The sequence below is a fragment of the Mauremys reevesii genome, linkage group 8, assembly GCF_016161935.1.
Source record: "Mauremys reevesii isolate NIE-2019 linkage group 8, ASM1616193v1, whole genome shotgun sequence".
Classification (NCBI taxonomy): Eukaryota; Metazoa; Chordata; order Testudines; family Geoemydidae; genus Mauremys; species Mauremys reevesii.
Window position 1 is genome coordinate 80,229,283 of NC_052630.1, and position 23,331 is coordinate 80,252,613.

The 23,331-nt window shown below is 40.3% G+C and overlaps 1 protein-coding gene across 1 annotated transcript in view; it reads left to right on the forward strand.

The window, feature by feature from the left end:
• COL24A1 (collagen type XXIV alpha 1 chain) overlaps positions 1-23,331 on the forward strand; it is a 246,219-nt gene that overhangs the window by 92,823 nt on the left and 130,065 nt on the right. The window contains exons 15-19 of the mRNA XM_039484094.1: positions 6,451-6,504; positions 6,606-6,650; positions 7,027-7,080; positions 7,958-8,011; positions 9,722-9,775. Coding sequence (XP_039340028.1) covers positions 6,451-6,504; positions 6,606-6,650; positions 7,027-7,080; positions 7,958-8,011; positions 9,722-9,775 — 261 coding nt within the window. The remainder of the gene's footprint in view (positions 1-6,450; positions 6,505-6,605; positions 6,651-7,026; positions 7,081-7,957; positions 8,012-9,721; positions 9,776-23,331) is intronic.

Consider the following 23,331-nt stretch of genomic DNA (forward strand, 5'->3'; position numbering starts at 1 on the left):
TAGCCTAGTACTACCTTTAATTTTACACTTTTTCTCTGTCTTGCTTTTGGTAAAATCACCAATTTAATTGAATCTCAGAACTGTTATTTGGGGCAGTCAGTGATGGGTGCCTCATAGAGAAATTAAACTTTGACTTTGAAGAGGCAAAGCTGGAAGAGTAACGGTTTGAATACAAAGAAAATGTGATCTTCCCCAAACAGTCATATGGAAAGCTGGTAGGGGAACAGTGTAGGCACAGGGTGAGCCAAATAATGTGAAAGCTTCTGTTCATCACACCCCATCACACAGGGTCTCATTTAATCTTCCATTTCCTGACCTCTATTCTTATCTTCTTTTTGTTTGTCCTTCCCTTGCCAATAATGTAATCTTATTAAGCATTGTACTATTATATTGCTGTTAAAAAAGCAATAACAATTTTTAAAATGTTTAACCTAATTAAACCAACACAAACAGTAATGTGATGATAAGCTAATTTAGTGGGATTTCATGGTTTCCAGGGTACAGGACCCTCTCAGAACAGTAAATCTGTCACATTCTACGTGATAATGTTTGGTAAATTTCATCTTACCTGAAGTCTGGCCCTGACCCTGCAACTACATCTGTGTGGGTGCATCTCTGTGCCCAGCATGGAGCCTTATATTTAGAGCTAATTTAAATTGCAAGATTTTGGTGAAAAATGGTTGAGTGATGGTCAACATTTTCAACATTTTTTGTTGTTCATTTGCAACTGGCTCTAGTGGTGATATGGTGATGTTTGTCATAAGATAATTGCTACTGTATTGTGACACCAAACCAGAAAGCATGTGCTCCATGGGTGGGTGGAGTATGGCTAGCAGGAGAGGCATGGCTACTTGGGTAGGTAAGAAAAGCCCCTGAATTTGGGAGCCCATTCCCAGTAGATAGGGGATAGCAGCTTCATCTACTTGGCCTTATCCTGACCATGTTCTGGAGTGGGGCTCCAGTAGCATAAGGTTTGTTTTCATGTGATGCCTCTTGGTGTGGCTTTCCCTCTCCTGCTATCCATGCTCTGGATATGGGCTTCAGAAACTCAGGCTCTTCTGGGCTGATGTTGTGATACAAATGTAGTGCAGCAAGACTGCCAAAGCTTCCAAACTCAGTCTTACAGCTGGAATGATTTGCATGCTTCCAAAACGTCGGGTATACAGGGTATGTATTCTACTGTGCTAAATAAATAAATAATTAAAACCTGTGCTTCTAAATTACTATCAGTGAAAGCAAGACAAGTTTTGATAGAAAATACTTAAACTAGCATTTCTACGTTAACAGCTGCTTTTTTTTTCAGCTGCTGGAATGAGTAGAGAGAGGGAAAATATCCACATGTGGACTACTACATATAATCTAGTCTAAGGTGATCTATTCAGACTAGTGGTTGTTAGCAAAACTAAATTGATGGTGTAATTTGATTTTTGCTCTCCAAGGCCGTAAGTGATTTGAGGACTGGCTCTTGTAAATACTGTGGGCCTAATCCTTATTTGCACTAAGGCCCTTTTGCACAGCTCCGGCAGTATAAAGGGGCATTCAGGTAGGTGTGCTCTATATTCATGAAACTGACGCTCACTAAAAGTACAGAGGCCTTAGGATCGGGACCTGCCTCTCTCTGCGCAGGTGAGATCAGCTAAAGTGCTCTTGCTAAGAGTCTCCAGATCTGAAAGGTTGAGCGTTTGGGGCTGGACCTTCTGAGTGGGGATCCTTGACTCTGCAATGCACTCTACTAGTCCAACAGAGCCAGAATTCGACCTTCAGAGTGTGTTGCAAAGCCCCTGTTTCCCCTACTGCTCCCCCCGAGAAGGTAGCTTTCCAGGATTTGAGATTTTCGTGGCATAGGAAGTTTCTTTGATCACTGGACACGTACGTATGTTTACGTGTGTGTTTACAGTTAATGCAAATATGTTGAAAAGCTGTGAAAGTGTTTACAGATTTAAAAATAGCCAAATCTGAAAACCAAACCATGGTCTCCATTGAGTTTCATCTTGTGTGTGGCAAATGTGCAGACAAAACATATGTGCAATACCCTGCTTATGATAGGGAGCTATTGCTTCCCCAAAAGGTAATGGACTAGTCAAGGTAGTGGGAAGGGAAGTGATGTGATGCATCCCCATTGCAGCTGGATAGGATCCTGTGAACATTTTGGTGGATTTCAAAGCTACCTTCCTCCAACAGAAATTTGAGCCAGGGCTGTGTTGGAAAATCTGCTTCTTTTGAAGGTTAATCCTCCCAGGTAGATAACAGGCCTCAGGTGGTGACATTCCCTCTGGATTTCTGAACAGGGCTTTGGAACAGCTTTAGCACAGATGGCCCCAGGGGAATCTATTGCAGGCTTTTAAATAAGCTCAGTGCATTATGGGAAAGAACTTTGAGATCTGTCATAGTTGGTGCTGTGTGGATAGTCAGGCAGTGCTGGCATAAAGCTCATTGCTGTATACCTCAATATCAAGTCTCTGTGCTGTATTTCAAGGTGCTCTTAGTAGCACAGGGAATCCTCAAGGTTACAGTTTGTTTTTTGAAGGTGTATTTACAAGAGACTGTGCTCCTTTAAAGGGATGGTAGAAGGCTGACTCTCCTCCTGGGGTTCCCTCTATAGCATGGCCCCTCGCTATACTGCACCCACACCCTGAATGTAATTTGTGGCTTAAAGGTTGCCATCTGACCCTCACTTTTTAACTCGGACTCTGTTCAGGCATACTCCCATTTGCTTTGAGGACTGAGTTAAAAAATAAAGACCTGAGCATTTGTCCAAAGGCATTTAATGTTTGTTATATTACATTATGTCGGGACGTGATGCAATGTAGTACAGCAGATACCAGTGCAACATTAATTCTAGCTGAAGCTGACAGTAATAGTTCAAGTAATGTGTTTAATCTAATTACAGTATGTGCAAGATGAGAACTATGTACATTATTTTGTTTGTTCATAGAAGTGATGGTAAAGCAAGCAGCTGGGGAGAGTTGATTTCAAGACATTTGTAAACACTTCCTGCTATTGTTTCTTTGGAAGTGTCAAAACTATTGCCAAGTACCAAATTCTGGTTGTCTGCATGATTCCGTCTGTCATGAATTATAAGGCCATGAGCCTTTTAAAGATGTAGACTTTGAGTAAACTTGCTACTGTAATTATCAGAGTACAGCTTTTCTATTCAGAAATAACAAAAATGATGAATTAACATATCTTTTTTTTTTTAACAAGCTGGGACAAATTACTCTTTTCCTCCCTCATATCACATATAGTTTTATACTCAACATTCTGGAAACTGAATTTTTCTCATTTTCAACCTTTTAGTAATGAGATAGAAGCATACGTTCCTCATTCTTTCTCACGAAACACATAAATGTTGGCTATCAATGATTAGAGCATTACAAGCACTATTCTAATGGGAAAAATTGCAATTATATATAAGCCCTGGTCTACACTGGGCTTATGTATAGCATAGCTGAAGTCGGCGTATCTTAGGTCGACTTACCTGGCCGTGAGGATGGCGGCGAGTCGACCGCTGCCACTCCCCCATCGACTCCTCTTCCTCGTTTCGCAAGCTGGAGTTCCGGAGTCGATGGGGAGCACATTCGGGGATCGATTTATTCACGTCTACCCGATCCAGCGGGTAGTGAAGACCTGCCCTAGTGTATATATTTCTTCAGTCTTAAGGTGTGGTTGTGTCTGAAAAGTAACAGTTTAACAGATGTATATAGAGTCTTATCTGCTGACAAAAATAAGTTTGTATTTGCTTTTTCACTTCTGTTAGCTCTCTGGAGCCAACACACCAGGAGTGAGTTTTTATGCCTACTTGTGCATCCCCATCAGAACTCTTTATGAAGTTCCATTCAGCTATGCCTATGCAAACCTACTGATGTCAATGAGGTTGCATATGTCACTGATGGTGTAATTTGAAGACAGTTGGTCTGCATATGTGACACTGACTAGGACTGTTATAATATTTCCCCAACATTTTAAAAAAAACCCAAAACACAGTGAATGTTTTATGTGAAATAAACCATGTGAATCACATACTAGGTGATTCACATAATAAGTATGGTTTCAGAGTAGCAGCTGTGTTAGTCTGTATCCTCAAAAAGAACAGGAGTACTTGTGGCACCTTAGAGACTAACACGTTTATTTCAGCATAAGCTTTCGTGGGCTACAGCTCACTTCTTCGGATGCATAGAATGGAACACACAGCCAGAAGATATTTATACATACAGAGAACATGAAAAGGTGGAAGTACCCATACCAACTAAGAGGCCAATCAATTGAGATGAGCTATCAGCAGCAGGAGATAAAAAACCTTTGAAGCGATAATCGAAATGACCCATAGATAGTGTGAGGAGAACTTAACATGGGGAAATAGATCCAATTAGTGTAATGACCCAACCATGTTTATTCTTCAAGCATCACAAGGTGCATGTGTTGTCTTAAATGAAAAGCTTGCATTTCTGTAGGTAAAACAAATGAACACAATAGAGTCATCTCTCCACTGTGTAATTAAACTTCTCTTTTATTTTGCCTGATATTGATATGCTGTTTGCTCATTCAGCGCCTATTATGATGTTTCAGCCAAACCAACCAGTAAGTGCTGATACACACTCAATTGATGCTGGCAATTTTAAAAAAATGACAAAATTATTAATTCAGTTCTATTACCTGTGATTTTATTTCCACAGGTTCACACCATCTTGGTACAACAAACTGAGACAATCTCCTTCACAAATATATTGTTGTTGGAGAAACTGTATCTTCAATTTTAAGTGCTAGAAGAGTAGGAAGGAATTCAGTTTTAAATTGCATCAGACTGTTTCTACTTTTTCCTGTTCTAGACTCAATCTATAAGCTTTGTATTTGGGATCAGTCATGGTACCTAAATAATGCAAAGGGTCCATAGTTTCTCTGAATAATTTTTCTGTTATATTTTTGTGTAGTTCTAGTTCTTTGCTGTTAACTAGGTCAAGCCAGATTCCCGTGGAGTCTGTGACATTAGTGTCATCAAACTGTAATCTGTCAAACCCATCTGAAACCTCCTTCTGTTGCTTTGGAAAATGTGATGTCTCTCTGCAGAATCCCTTGTGTGAAATTCTCCTTTTTCAGTCAATGCCTTTCTTATTCTCAATGAATATTTATAGGACCACTAAGGCAGCTTAAATTAGTTTGCCTTGATGCAATATCCACAGCAAAAGCAGCACATTTTAATCAAGAACTCAGTCCTCTTGGCAGCAGCGACCATGGCAAAGCAACACTTCTAAGCACTCATGGAAGCTGGATGCAGAGGTAGAGAGACAGTTTTCCTGATAATTTTACCAGGCAGGCATCATTGGGAAGCTGAGTCGTCAATCTTCCTTTTTCAGTCAACTAACCGTGAGGCTGTTGGTGGCTGCAGAAGGATTTTTGAACTTTCAAAATGTGTTATAGGGCTGTTTTAAGTACTGAATATATCAGAAGTGCAGGAGGCTGCACCTGGGAAGCTCTCTCATCTTCTCTGCTATTTCTGTTATCTCAGCAAATGATGAAAGACCTCATCCTCATACTTTTCTTTGCATTCTTGGATGGCATCTACAGCAACTGGGACACACCATTTTGCCATTTTATTTTCAAATTGTAGAATCAATGGCAGGAAGCAGAAAAGCATTTTCCCCTGTATTGATGGTTGTAGCCATTATCAAATCATTTCTCATGTTCATCTAACCATCATGCATGAATATACTGTTGATTCTTTTAGTTTTACCTTTAATTTTTTCTCTGTTTCTTCTCTTGCAGCATCTAGTAGTGGAAGTGCAAGTTTAAATCACCTAGAGGAGTAGTCTAGTAATTAATTTGATATAGTTAGCCTTTATTTACTGGTGAAGATGCATGAGAATGAAAGAACCCAGCTTGGCTGCTAGAGTTTAGGCTAAATGTGCCCAGCCGGTACTTAGGAAAAATGCATCTTTTCATTGTATATTGGGTATACTTGATATGGAAATCACTGAGATTCCTTTACAAGTGTCACATTTCAAAGCAGAATAATTCATTTAAATAAAATTTGGTGCTGACAGAAAAGGGCTGGATTTGGCAGTCCTAGCATGGAATGAAGTTACAGACTGCAGTTACAATACAAGTGCAAGCTTTCTCACACTCCCCCACCAGATATGCATCTATCCTCTTCTGTGTGGATGACATTTAGGAATGAGAGGGTAGTTTAGTTCATGGTGCTTCTGCTGAGATAGAGGATGCTAGTAATGGTGGAGGTTTTGTGATCTGGATACTTGTCCATGAGTACCTGGATTTGCATCTCCAAACAGCAAACAGATGAAAACACTTTCAGTCACTGCCAACCTGGGCTGAAATGCAACCAATAATATAGAGGCAAAAGATACTTTATGGCATTTCCAGTTCCCTGAATCATTCAGGAAGCAGTTCCCCTGTAAGGAAAAGTTTAATGCAGTCATCTTATTTTCTGTTGTTTAGGGTGTTGTTGGGCCTGTGGGACCGAGTGGACCTTCTGGAATTCCTGGGCCTCTGGTATGGCATTAAGCAGAACTCACTTTACCATTTGCCAATTGCCTTGACTATTTTTCAAATAATAGTCAAACATTGTTTGTTTGTTTTTTAATTTTTAATAGGGTCTTCCAGGGAGTATGGGGCAGCCAGGAATGAAAGGTGATAAGGTGATCTAAATATTTCCATTCTCATAGAGATATATTACATGTAGACAGTCTTTCTCACCTCTGTTTTGCAAAGCATCCCTTTTTCATTTTTTTCCTCTTTTGTTTTCTTTTTATCAAGCTATTGCAAACTGAGGGTGTGATTCTACAAACACTACGGGGCATAGTGCTGACTACCATGAATAGTGCTGTCAAGCGCTGTGTTAGTGATGTTTGCAGGATTGGGTTGTACAGTGGTTCACCATGCTCTGTCCTTCAAAAAACCATGTTATAGTTTTAAATACTGAACATTGATTTAAATCTTTCTGCTTTTGTGAGTCTGAAAAATACACCGTTTAAGCTGCATATATATGTCTGTTTAAAATAATATGTTGTTTAGGGTGAACAAGGCATTGCAGGAGAACCGGGAGAGCTGGGCTATCCAGGAGACAAGGTAAATTAAGACAGCACTCTTTTGGCATATCTTCTGGTCTAATAATCCCTATGGCCTTTTCTTCTTTTAAATTGCAGCAAGTAATGTACACTCAAATGGAATTCAGCGATATCAGTTGAATACCCCAGCACTATTTTATTTTCTGTACCATTATTTTAATTTATTTATTTATGAAAATAATGATCAAAGGCATGTAAAATGTATGGGTCAAATTCTGGCTGCCATGTTTGCACTTAGGCATGTCAGAAAACATGCTGTAAGAAGAGGGAGGACAGAGCAGTCTAATTCCCACCAAAACTCACTGAGAGCTTGTTATACAGGTCATTTGCAACAGAAGCCAAGGAGCCTCCTGGGGTGGAGCCTAAAGTTTTATCTGACCCAAAAAACCTGAAAACTGTGGTCAGCAGCCAGGCAAAAATGTGTTATCAGACAGCCCAGAATCATAGAATATCAGGGTTGGAAGGGACCTCGGAAGGCCATCTAGTCCAATCCCCTGCTCAAAGCAGGGCCAATGCCCTGGGATATAATGAAAATGGTTAATAAACAAGCTTTTCATACCTATTTGAGTAAAGGAGTCTTTGGTAGGTAATCCATAACTCCTAAATTACCCAAAGGATTGTTTTTATAAAAATTCTAAACTGGTATGTTGTTATTGCAGTACAACTAATTAAAATAGCATAAACTAACTGAATTATTTTGCTGTAACATGAATGTAAGAGTTTGATTCAGATCCGCTCAATGGATTTTAAATTTGGTCTGAGTGTTGAGCTGATATTTAATTAATTTTGCACAAGTGGGAAAGTATAACCAGTTTTTTACTACAGGCAATTTTATAAATAATTTTCCACAATATTTAATAGCTTTTTTTTCCCTTAAGGGTTCTGTTGGTTTGCCAGGACCAGCAGGAATCAGAGGAAAGCCAGGGCCTCTTGTAGGTTTGAACACTTATTTTGTTTACTCTGGTTACGTCAGTATGTGGCACATGGGTCGATACTTGTTTGTATAATTCAGACAATCCAACTGCTTTGGGGAACAATTCTGATCTCACTAGCATTGGTGTAAATTGGGAGTTAATGCTGTTGGAGTCAAGAGAGTTATATAACTGGTGTGACTGAGAACAGATTCTGGTCCATAAGAGGGCATTTTGTGCTCAGTCATTAATCTGCTAGTTCAGATTTCCCATGAAGTGTAGAAGGCCACTTGGGTATTTAGGGCTCACTTAATCATCACCATAATAATAAATCACTTACCCCAAAATACAAATAAAGTAAGGCTTGAATTCAGTCTTAGAAGTTCTGCTGGCTTATGATTAAGCCTGTGTGCTTGTGAATTGCTTTTTGACAACTCTGCCATAACGCTGCTCCCTCTGCCTTTGAAGACACTGTGACAAGGAAGCAGCGCTGAAGAGGATGTAGTATTGCCAGTCTTTTACCTGCCTTTTTGCACTGCTGATGCTGCACAATTGCAGTGGCTGGTACTGGACAGCACTTAAAATGGTTTCAGCAGTAGAATAAAGGATACTTTGATTGTAATAATGCAACTGTTGGGTCTTGGAATTCTCCTTACCAAAAATTTGAGACTTTTGCTCTTTTTTTCCCCATGACTAGACTGACTTTCTGTATAATTCCTAGTGGCAAACACAACCAGCCCACTTAATATGTCACTAGAACTTGTCAGTGGAGTTGGAGCTTTCCTATGCACAGTTTGAATCATGGTGATGGTATTCCTATTTAGCACCCATAATACAGTAGGCAATTTACAGAGCAATAAAAAAAAAAATACCGCCACTTTTCCTTACCTTGGGGAACTCATAATCTAGAGTCTTGGTCTTGCAAAAGACTTATGCACACATGCTTAACTTTATGCAGTGAGGGTAGTCCCATTAAATGTAAAGTTAAGCATGTGCTTATGCCCTTTGCTGAATAACTTAAAATAATCAGATGTTTAAGTACTTTGTTAAATTAAAGTTCTGGAAGCAAACACATGCTTAACTTTGCAAACCTCAGTGACATTAAATTTTAGACACACTGCATTCAGCGGCAGCAACAAACAGAGGGAAAGAAATGGGGGAAAGGAGATCAAGATTTAGAAAAATAAGGTCATGCAATTTTAAAAATTTGTGTGTAAGTAAATCTTGTATAGCGGAACCATCAAGATATGTAGTTGGACCAGATCCTGCTACCAATGGCAAAACTCCCATTGATTTTAATGGTGCAGGGTTGGGCAAATAAGCCAATTGAAAGTATCTAAATGAACTTAGTTTTGTAACCCTCATATTCCCTTTGTGTATGTATAATATGCACACAGGTTTAAGAAATATTTTTTAATTATATGAATACTCACATACATATTTAATAATGAGTGGTGGCAGGAATTATATCAAAATTAAATATCTATAAATGACTTATGTTTTTATTATTGCAGCTGCAAGAGGGACTCATTAAAAATTCCAGTAATGGATAACTAGACTTAATTAAATAGAGAAAAAAGCTGTATAAAAATTAATCCTATTTAACTGAAAATCCAGCTAAGCATTTTATTTGATATTTTGATGTTTTTAAATGCTTTCAAAAATCTAATACAAATCTGCTTCTTGTAAAGTTTTAATTTGCTAAGTTATAATTTTTGGATTTTTTTTTAGGGAAAAATCGGAGATCCAGGACCCCGGGGACCATCTGGTCCTCCTGGGCCTGAGGTAAGAAATTGCTTGAAAGATGTAAATAAAACATTTAATGTTAATTGTGCTTTGAACACAAAACAAAAATTAGAAGGCAAACTTGTGGTTGGTCAGTTCAAAGGTTTAGTCTTAGGGTAAAAACTGGTTTTCAATCATGTCCTTTAAAAATGGATTAGTTCAGGTTTTTTTATATGATAAGGTGCTATTGGACAATAACTTTAATACACAGGATTAACACACATTGTTCCTTGAATGCTGCTTGATGTGCACCATTCTAATGTGTAGCCATGATCAGTTCTCAGTTGATTCCAGTTGTGCATTGCAGCTAGGATGAAGTACGTGTGATTCTTAAATCCATATTTCCATATATGAACTCTGCAGCATGTTTATGTTCAAAATTTTTCACGACTGGCTGTATATTTATGTTTATCTCTTGGGGCAGAGCACATGTAGTTGAGAGGACTGCAAAGCATATACATTGGACAGTCTGGATACCGTATATTGTTAACATTTTAACTTTGGCATAGCAGTTGATTTAGAACTGCTTCATATTCTGGAAGTTTACATAGAATCCAGCTAAATCTTTGAGATGTTACATCTGGGTGTTTTTGGCATTTGCATCTTGAGTCACAACATGTAGACTGAATGTTTCAGACTACACAGGAAAGCCATGCCATTTTCTGGACAGAAGAAAGCAACAATTCAGATTATTTTCTTAAGCAGCTAACTTTTTCCAACAGATTTATTCAAAAATCTTTATAATCTTCAATATGTGTGTATATTTGTAAAATACGCCAAACTTGCTAATGATGGTAACATTTATTAAATGACCATTGTCAACTTAAATAACACATTTACAATTGTAAACTGAAAGTGTGTTTTAAGAACGTTTTAACTTAGTTTTTCATAATACAGGTCTGTCTGACCTTACGCGGGGGTTCCGTTCCGCGGTTAGCGCGTAAAGCGAAAACTGCGTATAGTCAAAATTACATTGAGTTAAATGGCAGGCAGAATTGCCCGCACTACAGAAACAGTATTTAAATTGTTATTTTTCTCTATTTTTGTTTTTGTTTTTGCCAACCGCGTAAAGCTGAAATCGCGCATGTTAAATGCACGTAAGATGCGACAGACCTGTAGTACAGAGGACGTCTTTAAAAGTCAATATTTGCTTTCAGTTTTTACATAGTGCTATCTGAGATGCTGCAGTTATCTTCTAGCCCTAATATGAGACCTGATCCTGCAAACACTTGTGCATATTAGTAGCTCATTCACATGAGCAGTCCCATTGAAGTAAGGGTCAAATATAGGAACCGGGAAGGGATGGAGCACACTCAGTCACTCTGTGGAGGTAACAATCTGGTTAACGGTAGGAGCTGTCAAGCTTGCACGGTAAGGAGGGAATCTTAAGAGATTTGAGCTACTAAAAGTGACAAGCAAGCAATTTTTCAAAAAATCATAAGTAGGCTGAATTTGGCAGATTTTCACAGGTATGTCAAAATGCACTTCTCTGGCACAAGGTCCCACCCCTACCAATTTCAGCTCCCTGCTTCAAAGCATTGTGGAGTGGGCTTTTCAAAGAAAAAGTCACCAGGACTTTTTAACATGGGCAAAGCAATGTATTTTTCACTAGCCTCATTCTCAGAAACAGCTGAACCATTTTTGCTGAAATTAAAAAACAAACAAACACAAACACCCGAGGCAGTCGTCTGGCATCTAGAATGTCAGCCTGGCTAGCTAAAATTCAGCAAAGTTATAAACAATTGAAAACAGGATTTTATAATGGGGTTATCAGGCAACCTTAACAGCTGATAGTACCTGCTCTGCCTATAATATATTTAATGTTTTACATTAATATTAGTGTTTTCCTTTTAAATTGTTAATGCAAAACCTAATATGATAAAACGCCTAATGGTATCACATTAGAGAATCACAATAGCACATTGTGTGTGTGTGTTAAAAATAACTCTCTAAAAGTAGCAAAGATATAAGTAGAATTTCCATCATGTATTATATGGGGACACAGTCTTCCTCACTTAATAGTTTATGGGGAAATGATAAGGCTTTAACATTTGCTTCATCAGACCTTTCTATACCACTGGAATTACGTGTAAATAGATTCCTCAGAAGTTTGATTTTAGTTAAAATATCCTTACTGAAATTGTATAAAAGTCTGCATTTTATACTTGAAGGCTCTTTTACCCTTTTACTTCTTTAAAATGAGGTTATCCCTGAAAAGTAACTCTAAAAATTGCATTGTGTGGTTCCATGTTGACCATCTCTCTCAATGACTCCAGGACAAACTTGTTGAGTACTAAAGTTTACAAGAAAAAGTTGTTTTTCTAAATGCCAGTCCTGCAAAGTGAGCCTAAAATCTGCAAGTTCAGTTAGATTCTTTCTGATTCAAGTTTTGTTGCCAGTAGTAAAGATTCTATAGACCAAATTCTGCCTTCAGTTACGCCCATGCAAGTCTTGTTTTCAGTGGAGTTGTGCAGATGTAAATACAGATAGAATCTGGCCCTGCATTTGGATTTTTTTTTTTTTAAATCTGTAGATGATATGCAAGGTAGAATAAAAACAACCTCCCATAGCTGTCTTGGCTTTGTAGTTTTAAGAGGATTTAAAAGTGGTACAAAGTTTCTCTCTTAAGTACATAGGAATACAGAGGGACCAGATCTGTTGGGGTAGGAAGGTGCCCTTTTTGACATAGTGATGTTCAAGGAAATCTCACCTGAAAGTGGAGGAAAATGCTAGATTAAGAGACTGCATAGTGCAAAAAAAAAATCCTTTTTGAACCTGATTGATGTTGTTTAAAGAAGGGAACTGGTTTGTTCAGTATAATGTCATTAATAGAGTATGTCATGGATTTGAGTTCCTCTCGTGATAGTACTAGTTCTTTTGATGCAAAAGAATGCATACCTGCATGATATTGTATACCACGTCATGCTCTAGACGCATTGTTAATGGGAATAGTCACCAAGCAAGCAAGCATTTCCTGTCTGAAAAAAATTAGCATTTCCTGTTGCTCGGGGGAACAGAGCTCTCAGAAGAAAATCTTTGTCTTGTTATGTAAACAAAACTGTAAAACTGGGGTTCTCAAACTGGGGGTTGGGACCCCTCAGGAGGTCGCGAAGTTATTACATGGGGGGTTGCGAGCTGTCAGCCTCCACCCCAAACCCTGCTTGGCCTCCAGCATTTATAATTGCGTTAAATATATAAAAAAGTGTTTTTAATGTATAAGGGGAGGTTGCACTCAGAGGCTTGCTGTGTGAAAGGGGTCACCAGTACAAAAGTCTGAGAACTCCTGCTGTAGAATGACCAAATGTTTGTCTTTGAAAATGTGACTGAACAAATAGCACGTTTAACACTCCAAAGTTATGCATCCGTTAGCCTTTCTTATGCTGGTCAGGTTGATATGAGATAAAATGAGCTTTGTCTGTACTGTGAACACTTATAACATGGTCACCATATGGTGAAATATGAGATGCAAATAAGGGCGGGACAGCTGTATTCCACAATCTTTAGAGGAATGTGAATGCCAAAGGTTCTCTAGTAGAAGGCAAAAAAACCCAAAACAAAACAAAAACCCTGCTTCAAAATGAGGATTGTGTTTTATTTTCCCCCATCTTATTTTTGTTTTTAAAAGTGACCTGAATTCCCTGGCAAGTTTTATTTTGACATAACCAGACCGTAAACATACAGTATGGACAGTGGCAGTGCAGGTTTCCCTGCTATGCCCTGCCAGCACATCTCAGATAGCATTTCTGCTCAAAGCTTCAAAGAAAGCTAGCTGGCACGTTAAGGAGGAGCGCTTGCACTGCTTGCACTGCATTATTGGAGTGGTCAGACATGTCATGCCCCCTCCCCAAACAGAGTGTCTATACTGCACCTGGGAGGTATGATTCCCAGTGCTGGCAGACAGATTCGTGCTCGCTCCTCTCAAGTTTGCAAATAGCAGTGTGGACATTGCAGCACAGGCAGTGGCATGAGCTAGCTGCCTGAGCTCAGACCCAGGGGGTTGGGTGGCCTTGGACTCAGGTAGCTAGCCCAAGCTGTCGCCTATGCAGCAACATCCATGCTGCTATTTTTAGCATACAATCTTGAGCAGAGCGAGCATGAATCTGTCTACCTGCCCTGAGAAACGTACCTCCCAGCTGCAGTGTAGACATAGTCTCTAAGAGGTCCTATAAAACCTGGTTCCAGCCCACACTGGTCTCTGCTCTTATTCACAACAATGGTTGGTTGAGATTTCTGAACACATCTATCCCCAAACTCAAAGCACAGCTGGGACAGATGTGAGATGTAGCAGTTGGGGTGATACAGCCCCACAGGTGCTGGAATTAGATGTGCTGGGGTTGTGGCAGCACCCTCTGGCTTAAAGTGGTTTCCATCATATCCAGGGTTTATGGTTTGGTTCAATGGCTCTCAGCTTCCCCACTATACAAATTGTTCCGGTGCCCCTGTACAGTCCCTGATTCTTCTCTCGTGTAAACTGTTGTAAATCAGGCAATTCCTCCACTGAAGTCAATATTTACCCTGTTGTATGCAAGAGCAGAAATAGACCCACTAGGCCTCTCACACACACAGATTTTTGCTTTTTATTTGCAGTCCAGCCTCAAATAACTCACCAAATCTGTCTTTCCTCTCCAGCTGTGCAACAGAGTTACTTCAGATTAGAGTTTTAGTAACTCCTGATTGCTTCAGGGCCATGAGTGGGTGGCTTAAAGTTCCTGAGGATAAGACACAAGTGTGGGGGGCGGGAATAGAGGGTCTCCTATTCATTCACTTTCTGGGTGGCTCCATGACCCTTGGCTAGGGAGTGCATTTTTTCAGTCTGGGGATTGAGCCGTATCAGACCAACCTTTCTTCTGGGTATGCTTCCACTGAACCAGGATCCACTGCAGGGTATTTGCTGCTAAGAGAGCAGAAGATATTTTTAGCAGGCCCTTTACCATACTGAGCTTTTTTTGAGCCATTGAAGAGCTGACATATTGTCCAGCCTCTTCATGTCTCTTAAAATGGTTCATGTAAAAGTGCCCTTTTCTAGACATTTATTTTATTCACAAAACTAATTGCAAGCCTTTGTATAGCAGTGTTTTAACACACTTTTTTGCATAATAGTTATAACAGGATTGAATAGGTGAGATGTCTTAACATGCATGAAATTAAAATGAATGTTAAGAGGTTTCCAAATGCATTCATCATAATTTATTTGTAGATGAATCTTGTGCCATGAGCCTATTTTAATTGATCCCCAAAATAGGCTCTTAAAGCAGAGTTTATTGTTTCCTTCAGATGTGGCCTAAGATCTGCTTCAAGTATTACAAATAGATTTCATCTGGAACTAAGGGAGCATTAGTCATTATCTTCACTAGACCTTTATTTCATTTTTGTATTATTTTGGTCTGAACTTGTTAACTTATTCTCTCAGGAAGGTACACATATGGGAGTCAGCTGCTATACGTTTTATCCTCGGCGCTATAGAATTACAAAGAAAAGGGGCACATTAGCATAATAGCAAACAGTAACAAAATCCAAATCTTTTGCAAGTGAATCACTGGCTGCTTTGAATTGTTAGCTCTAAAAGGGAGAAAGAGTTGTTTTCAATGCACGTTTCATCTCATCACATGATATTTTGAGGTTATGCGGACAATGAAGTTCAGTAGCTAAGAACAGTCCATCTCCTAATGTTCAAAATTCACAATTATAGAGTCAAATTGTGATGTCATTACTCAGTTTATATTCAGCCTTTACCCAGGCAAACTTTAATTTACTTCAATAGGAGTTTGCCTGAATAAACAATGAATGAATACTGAAAAGGAGCTTTAGGATTTGGCCTTTAGAACCTAGTCCTGGGAACTTAAAATACACAGACTAGGGCTGGTCAAAAATTGAAATTTCTATCCCATAAGAAATTCCAATATTTGATATTTGTTTTCATCCCAAATCAGAACAAAAGGTCAAAACATTTGTAGTGGTTGGGTCTGTGTTTTTCTTTTTTTGTAAAATGGAAAGTTCCCCAGAATCATTGTTTGTTAATGTGAAAATGTTCTGTTTCTCTTTCTGTCTGCCTTGTGGGAGGAGTTGTAATCCAGGTGTCTTATTCCCCCATTCTCCTCTATTTCACATGATGTACCATGGTTGTGAGATTCTTAGAATGCACCTGGGTGGTTGAACCTGAGAGGAGACCATGCTGCATCATGGGAGATGAAGTCAAGCCTCACCTAGCCAATAGCTTTTCAAGTATGGGAACATTACAACTTACAAAAGCTGCCATGATCTTGGAAATAAGTCTAAGTTGCCCCTTCCTGAAAGGGTCATTTTCTCCATAAGTGTGGAGGAAAATTATTTTGTCTTCTCTGTGGAAAGGAAGGCTTGGGATTTTTCCAGTATTTCGGAAAGGTAAGTAATTGATTGCCATCATCCAACCTATGAAGTCTCTGAGATGAGAGCACATTTGTCTGAAAGCTCTTTTGTCCTATAATCAGAGAATATGCAATAGGGAGAGAATATGCCTCTATCTATTTAAAGTTGGCTGTTTTAAGCCTAGTGGAAGTCCATTAAAATTTGTTCAAGATCTTACTATAGATGGTGCAGTTAAAGTTGCTAGTCTCCCATATTGTATTGTTGAACACAGTTTCCCATTCCTCTTGGGAATTTTTCCATAGGGGGAAGTTGAGAGTAAGTCATAGCACTTTTCAAGACTGCCCAAAATGAGTTTAAAATTGGACACTTTTTAAGGGGGGAGGTCAGCCAGTGAACTTTTCTGACAGGGTTTCACCTGATGGTGTGATAGCTTTTACTGAAAATTTGTCAAATTTAAGTTAATTTTATTTATGTCAATATTAGAAATCCTATTTGGTGCATATAGCTTTTGGAATCAGAAAGAGTCTTAAGCTTTGTCTGTTACTAAGAAATTTGCCTGTTGATGACAACAGATGCAGTTGAATCAGTTATGAAAATGGTTTAATTGCACACACATACATGACCAAACTGTCCATTTCAGAAATCGTAGTTGAGCCCTTTGGTCTAAGGCCTTGTTTAGACTGAGAAATTTCCTATGCTAAGTACTATTGGTTTCCAGTGGAATGATTGCAACTTGCCTTGCATCCACACACAAGTGCTCTTGAAGCAAGTTGCATACCACTTGAAATAGACAATGACCTTCCTACACCACAGAATAGAACCATTGATGTGTACAGCTGAACTGACACTGAACATGGCTTGGTTGCAAGTTTAGACAAGGACAAATCATGCTCAGCTTCTTTTCAGCTGGCAGTTAATCAAAGTGCCTGCAGCAGACTTTATTGTCTTACTCGCTGTTTCCCCTACCTTTTTGTTTGTTCCTGGCAAATTGCAATTATCTTATGTCTTACAATTCATAGAATATCAGGGTTGGAAGGGACCCTCAGGAGATCATCTAGTCCAACCCCCTGCTTAAAGCAGGGCCAACCCCCCTCCCAATCCTTAAATGGCCCCCTCAAGGATTGAACTCACAACCCTGGGTTTAGTAGGCCAATGCTCAAACCACTGCACTATCCCTCCCCCTTTAACAATTTGTGCTGTGTTAAGAATCCTTCTCCCACCTCTTCCAAAGTCAGGATTTTTGATAGGAAAAATTAATGTATTGCTGCTGCCTTTAAAAAAAATGTTGCCACTGAACCTCGAGTGGATTTTTCCCGCACAGAGGAGGCCATATTAAAAATATATATCTATTACTTTCCTACTCAGCACATTACGGATAGGGCACACAGTTTTACAAATGCAACAAAGAATCCTGTGGCACCTTATAGACTAACAGATGTTTTTGCAGCATGAGCTTTCGTGGGTGAATACCCACTTCTTCGGATGCAAGTCCGAAGTTTTACAAATGGCAGAGAAGAAAGCTTGTGACTGTGGGAATACTGACATTTCTAAAATAATTTAGAGAAAAAATAAATTGCAAATTAAATCTTCCCTCTACAGACATAATTATAAACAACAAATAAACTCTGCCATTATTATCTGAGGATGCAAAATCATAACTCTGATTTCCACAATTAGAGTGGCCACTATTGTAAACAGATATCCTTTTTGGCAAATATGATTTGAATATCATAAGAAATTTGAAATTAGCTTGGCTAATCAATTTCAAGTGCTCTCAAAGATATCTTCCATAAATCACTAACTTGTTGCTTCATTCAAATGTACCTGTAAATATGTGATTGCATTTAATTGAGGTAACTTGCTGACTGAGAAGATGTTACGGGTGGGATTTTCCAAAACGCTTGTCATTGGCCTACATGCTTCCATTTAGGAGCTGAGTTGCGCCAACACTGAATGCTTTTAGCAAATCTCACCCTAAATGTTCACCTAAATCAAAGCATTGTATCCAACTGAAAAAAATCATTTTTGAGGATGCTCATTTGGCGTTTGCAAAAATATCAGCAGTCTCATAAAGATTTGCTCCCTTTGTTGTCTTGCATTGCACCAGGACCCAGGCAAGTATGATGGGACTAAGGACTGCTGGTGGGAAATTGTGAGGATCCTGGAGCTCCACTGGCATTAGAGGGGCTCTCTGCTGGTGCAGGGTTCTGCCAATGTGGAACTCATTGCAGGACTGGTGCCTGAATTTCAATTTTTTTCAGATATGCTGCTTCCATATTAACCAGCCTTGCAGAAAAATGAACTGAGCTAATCAGCAGCAGTCCTCACAAACCCCTTCCATCTCAATAAAGAGTCAAGTTCAAAGTTCAGGGTGTCAACACATCGAGCTGGGGATATAATTCCCAGATCAAGCAGACGTACCTGAGCTAGTGTGCTAAAAACAGAGCCCTGGTGGCAAGAGGGGGTAGCCACGCTGAGTACTTCAAGGATGGGGATGTACTCGGCGTGGCTAGTCCTTCCAGCAACTTGTGCTACCACAGCTACACTCTATGTTTAGAATGGTAGCTCGAGCAAAGCTAGTACAGCTCGAGCAAAGCTAGCACAGACTGTTCCGGGTAGAAATGGCTCCCAGAGCTGGAAGTGTAATCAGACCCTTAGATGGGCCCACAGAAATTACAACAGTCATCAATTTCTTTAGGTTTTTGCTTTTTAAAGGTAACTTAAATGAAAAAAAACCTGTTCTGATAAAATTAAGGCTACATGATGAAAGACAAAATCTGATAATGCAAAAGTTAATGTTCTCATAGTAATATTAAATCATATATATTTTGCACACACAATACTTTTAGTTATTTGGCTTTTGGCTGGGAATGGGTGAAAGCATGAATCACTTGATTACTTGTTCATTCATTCCCTCTGGGGCACCTGGCGTTGGCTACTGTCAGAGGACAGGATACTGGGCTAGATGGACCTTTGGTCTGACCCAGTATGGCCGTTCTTATGTTCTTAAATATATACCTGAGTCATAAATACAGTATGTACAATGCATGCAAGTTAGTGTTACTATAAGTACCTTAATACATTCATATTATAATATTTATATATATTGAACATGATTCTTCTCTCCGTTACTCCAACATAAATCCAAAGTAAGTGTGTTGGCTTCAATGCAATTACTCTGGACAAATGCCTAGTCTCCTTCAAGTGATTGTCCATATGCACGTTCCACTATTGGCATGCATGCACCCCATGGACTCAAGACCTGAGACTTTTTGGCCATCAGTATATGTGCAGTGTGCCTGCATCCTGATGTTTCTCATCATACATAAGGGTGGTGTGTGCCTACCACCATTAGTTCCTCTCAGCCACCTCCTGCTATCAAGACAGCACATCAGAGATCTGCTCCACAGACGACCACCCTGTACAACCCAGTCATAGTTGTGTACTTAGCCAGCCAGTTAGGAAGTTTGTTTGTTAATGTAGTTGATTTTTTTTTGTCCATTGGTGTAAAAAAAAAAATACAAAAAGAACTTTATTTTTTCTATGATAGCTTCAATGAGGTCACTGGAGTTTAAGAACATCCCTTTGTGTGAAGGTGCTATGCCAGTGATGGACACCTGAAATGCCTCTACTCTCTTGGGGTACGTCTACACTACGGGACTATTCCCCGTCTGCATAATCCTCAGACATGGCAGAGATTACAACCCCCACCTCGGAATCCACAGTCAGGGGTGGGGTACTTGTGGCGCAGCCCCCTAAAATTGCATGCAGCTCATCATAGAAGCGGCATGTTTTTCGACCTGCCCCGGACCTTCCATTTGCTTCTTTGGTTTTCTGGTAGGCTTGTCTGAGCTCCTTAACTTTCACTCTGCACTGCACGGAGTCCCTGCTGTGGCCTTTAGCAGTCATAGCCTTAGAAATTCTTTCAAATACTTTTTCATTTCGTCTTTTGGAACGCAGTTCTGTTAGCACTGAATCCTCTCCCCATATAGCGATCAGATCCAGTACCTCCCGAGCGGTCCATGCTGGGGCTCTTTTTCGATTCTCAGGAGACTGCATTGTTAACTGTGCTGATGAGCTGTGCGTGGTCACCTGTGATGATGAGCTCTCCACGCTGTCGAAGCAGGAAATGAATTTCAAAAGTTCGCGGGGCTTTTCCTGTCTACCTGGCCAGTGCATCCGAGTTGAGAATGCTGTCCAGAGCGGTCAGTGGTGCACTGTGGGATAGCTCCCGGAGGCCAATACCGTCGATTGCGGCCACACTAACCCTATTCCGATATGTTAATACCGATATTAGCGCTACTCCTCTCGTCGGGCAGGAGTACAGAAACCGATTTAAAGAGCCATTAAAATCGATATAAGGTGCCTCCTAGTGTGGACGGTTGTGGCGTTAAATCGGTTTTACACTCGTAAAACCGATTTAAACGCCTAGTGTAGACCAGGCTTTGGAGAGTCCACATTCCTGGGAAGGGCGCCATTTGTAAGTCTTTTACTTCCAGAACACACACAGACAGAGAGGCAAGACTTAAAGTATTTCTGCTGAATAAATCCATGGAATCTGCCTTGAACCCTGGCCATCCACACTGCCCTGTGTGAGACCTGGTGCCGGAGAGCATGAGTGCTGGCTCCCTTTCCTCATTCACTTAAGCATTCTACGGGAGAGAAGAAGCACTCAGATAAATCCCAGAGTGCAGGAACTTCTATGGGCAGGTCCCCAACTAGGCTGCTTGAGGTTCACAGCACCATCTCAGAGACCGGTCCTTGTGAGGGACTCAGCACTGACAATATCACTGATGGAGTCTACAGTCTTACCTGTATCACAGAGTTTAGCATCACAGTGCTCAGCCCAAACATCAGCACCAGCAGAGTTCCCAGCACTGGGTGGTTTGAGTTCCCCACAATGGCACAATGAGATTCACAGCATTTAGGAACTTAACAGTTGTTCATGAGCCAGGATTTTCATTTCCCTAATGGCATTGGACCCACAGGCAATAGCACAGTCTACATCGCCATTGCCTTAAATGACACCAAGACCCTTGACCCTGCCTGTGGATCCCATATATTTCTACTCCTCTGATTCTTCATTAAGGTCAGAAGAGATGGATTAGCAATTCACCTTCTCTGCTCTGGCCTCTCTGCCACAGTCCTTGATCTCTTGCAGGAGCACCAGGGACCACTCCAGAGGTGGGTACTGGTTCTCTCACCACTCTCAAATCCTCTGGTTTCTACAACCATGGCCATCAGGACCATATCCCACTCACATATGGCCATACTTGAGTCATTGGTAATCTTGTGAAGCTTGCAACTATGTGAATAGACTTTATGTACTCCCAGCATCCACAGCCAAGATGGCCCTGACATTAGCACAGCCTTCCCTGCTTCCAGTGGAGGAACCAGAAGAAGAGGCTCCCCGACAGCTTGAGCCATCTCTAGTGGGAACCTTATCATATTCCTCACCAGATGAGGCAGTTGTCCTGGCAATGGGTCCCTAACTTGATGATTTCAAAGAGTTTCGAGACTTTTTTAAGACAATAGTGGAGGCATTGCACATATCCATGGAAAAGGCCCAGGAGTCCACACACAAATTGGTTGACATCCTGCCACCTACCTCCTCTGGGAAAATAGCCTTACCCAGAAGGAGGCCATAATGGACCTTGCCCAAGTGGTATGGCAGACCCCAGCAATGGTGTCACCCATCTCTTGCAAGGTGGATAGAAAATATCAGGTTCCACCCAAGGGTTCTGCGTATTTCTATACCCACCTAGTCCCATCATCTCCAGCAGTAATGGCAGCTATTAAAAAAGCTAGACAAAAGAAAACACCAAAGGAGAAATGGCCAGAAAAGTTAGGAATAGTATTTCCTGTCAAATAAATCTCAGCCAGCTCACAATTCTCTCTTCTGAATTATCAAGCCCTACTATCAAGATACCATTTTAGTCTCTGTGAGAAAATTGCTGCATTCACCAGTAAAGTTCTGGCTGATTCCTGAGAAGAATTTGTGACCTTAATCACAGAGGGACAGCTTATAGCAAAAACTACTCTCCAGGCAGCCCTTGATGTGGTTAACATCATTTCTCACACAATGGCAACAGCCATGGTTGTACACAGGTCATCATGGCTACAGGGACCTGGCTTCCCCAAGCGTAAGTCCAGTCTACAGTGTAGTATCTTCGGTTTGAAGGGGCTCATGTCTCCCCATTTCAAGGTCTGGCTCCTGGATGGAAGTCTAGCCTCCTATGTGCCTGCTCATCTCCATTCAGGGTTATTTTGGTCAACAGTAGAGAAGACTCCACCAGACATACTTACTTTGTGGAGTGGACAAGATTCTCCCACTGGGGAGGAAGTCGAGGTCATTCCTATGATTCTGGATTACCTGCTAAAAGTGAAATGATTTAATGTTTCTCTGAGCTCGGGGAGAATTCACCTGGTGGGAGTTTCAGCATCATCTACCTGTCAGTGGCCAATCTGTCTTCTCTCATCAGACGGTTCTGAGATTCATAAAGGGGTTGAGAAGACACCCATTAAGGTCCCATTTCTTCTTGGGACCTTAACCTAGTACTTCCTGTACTTACGGGGCTTCCATTTAAACCTAAGCCATCATACACCTCTCTGTGAAAGCTTCCTTCTCAGCGGTCATTACCTCTACAAGGTGAGTAGGAGAAATCCAGGCCCTAATGGCAGAATCCCCACTACAGTCTTCTTCCCTGATAAAATGACTCTCAGGACTTTATCCAAAAAATTTACCTATGGTGCTCATGGAATTCCATCTAAATCAGTAATCCACCTAATTGTATTCTTTCCCAGGCCTCATGTGTCTAAGATGGGAGGGGTCCAAAACTCTTTGGCTGTTACAGAATTTCAGAAGTACTCTGTAATCTACCAGCTGTTTAGCTTCTGGCTATTGGCAGAGTCTAGATAGTCTACTTTTTACATTTCTCTAGGAAGTGTCAAAATATCTGCTAATATTTTGCACTCAAGAATTTCATCTGGAAATTACACTTAAGCCTCTTAGATTATCAGTTGTGTTTTTAAAAAAATATTTTTTTATTCTGGGGGTGGATATGTTAGGGTGGACTCCTGAATAACTCTTGGCAAACAGAAATTCTGAAGGTAGGAGTATACTGAGCGCAGTTACATTGCTTGGAATTTGGAAGGAAAACAGTATTGTCAAGACAATTTGAGTTCCAGCCTTGTTCATTTCTTTTGCTTCA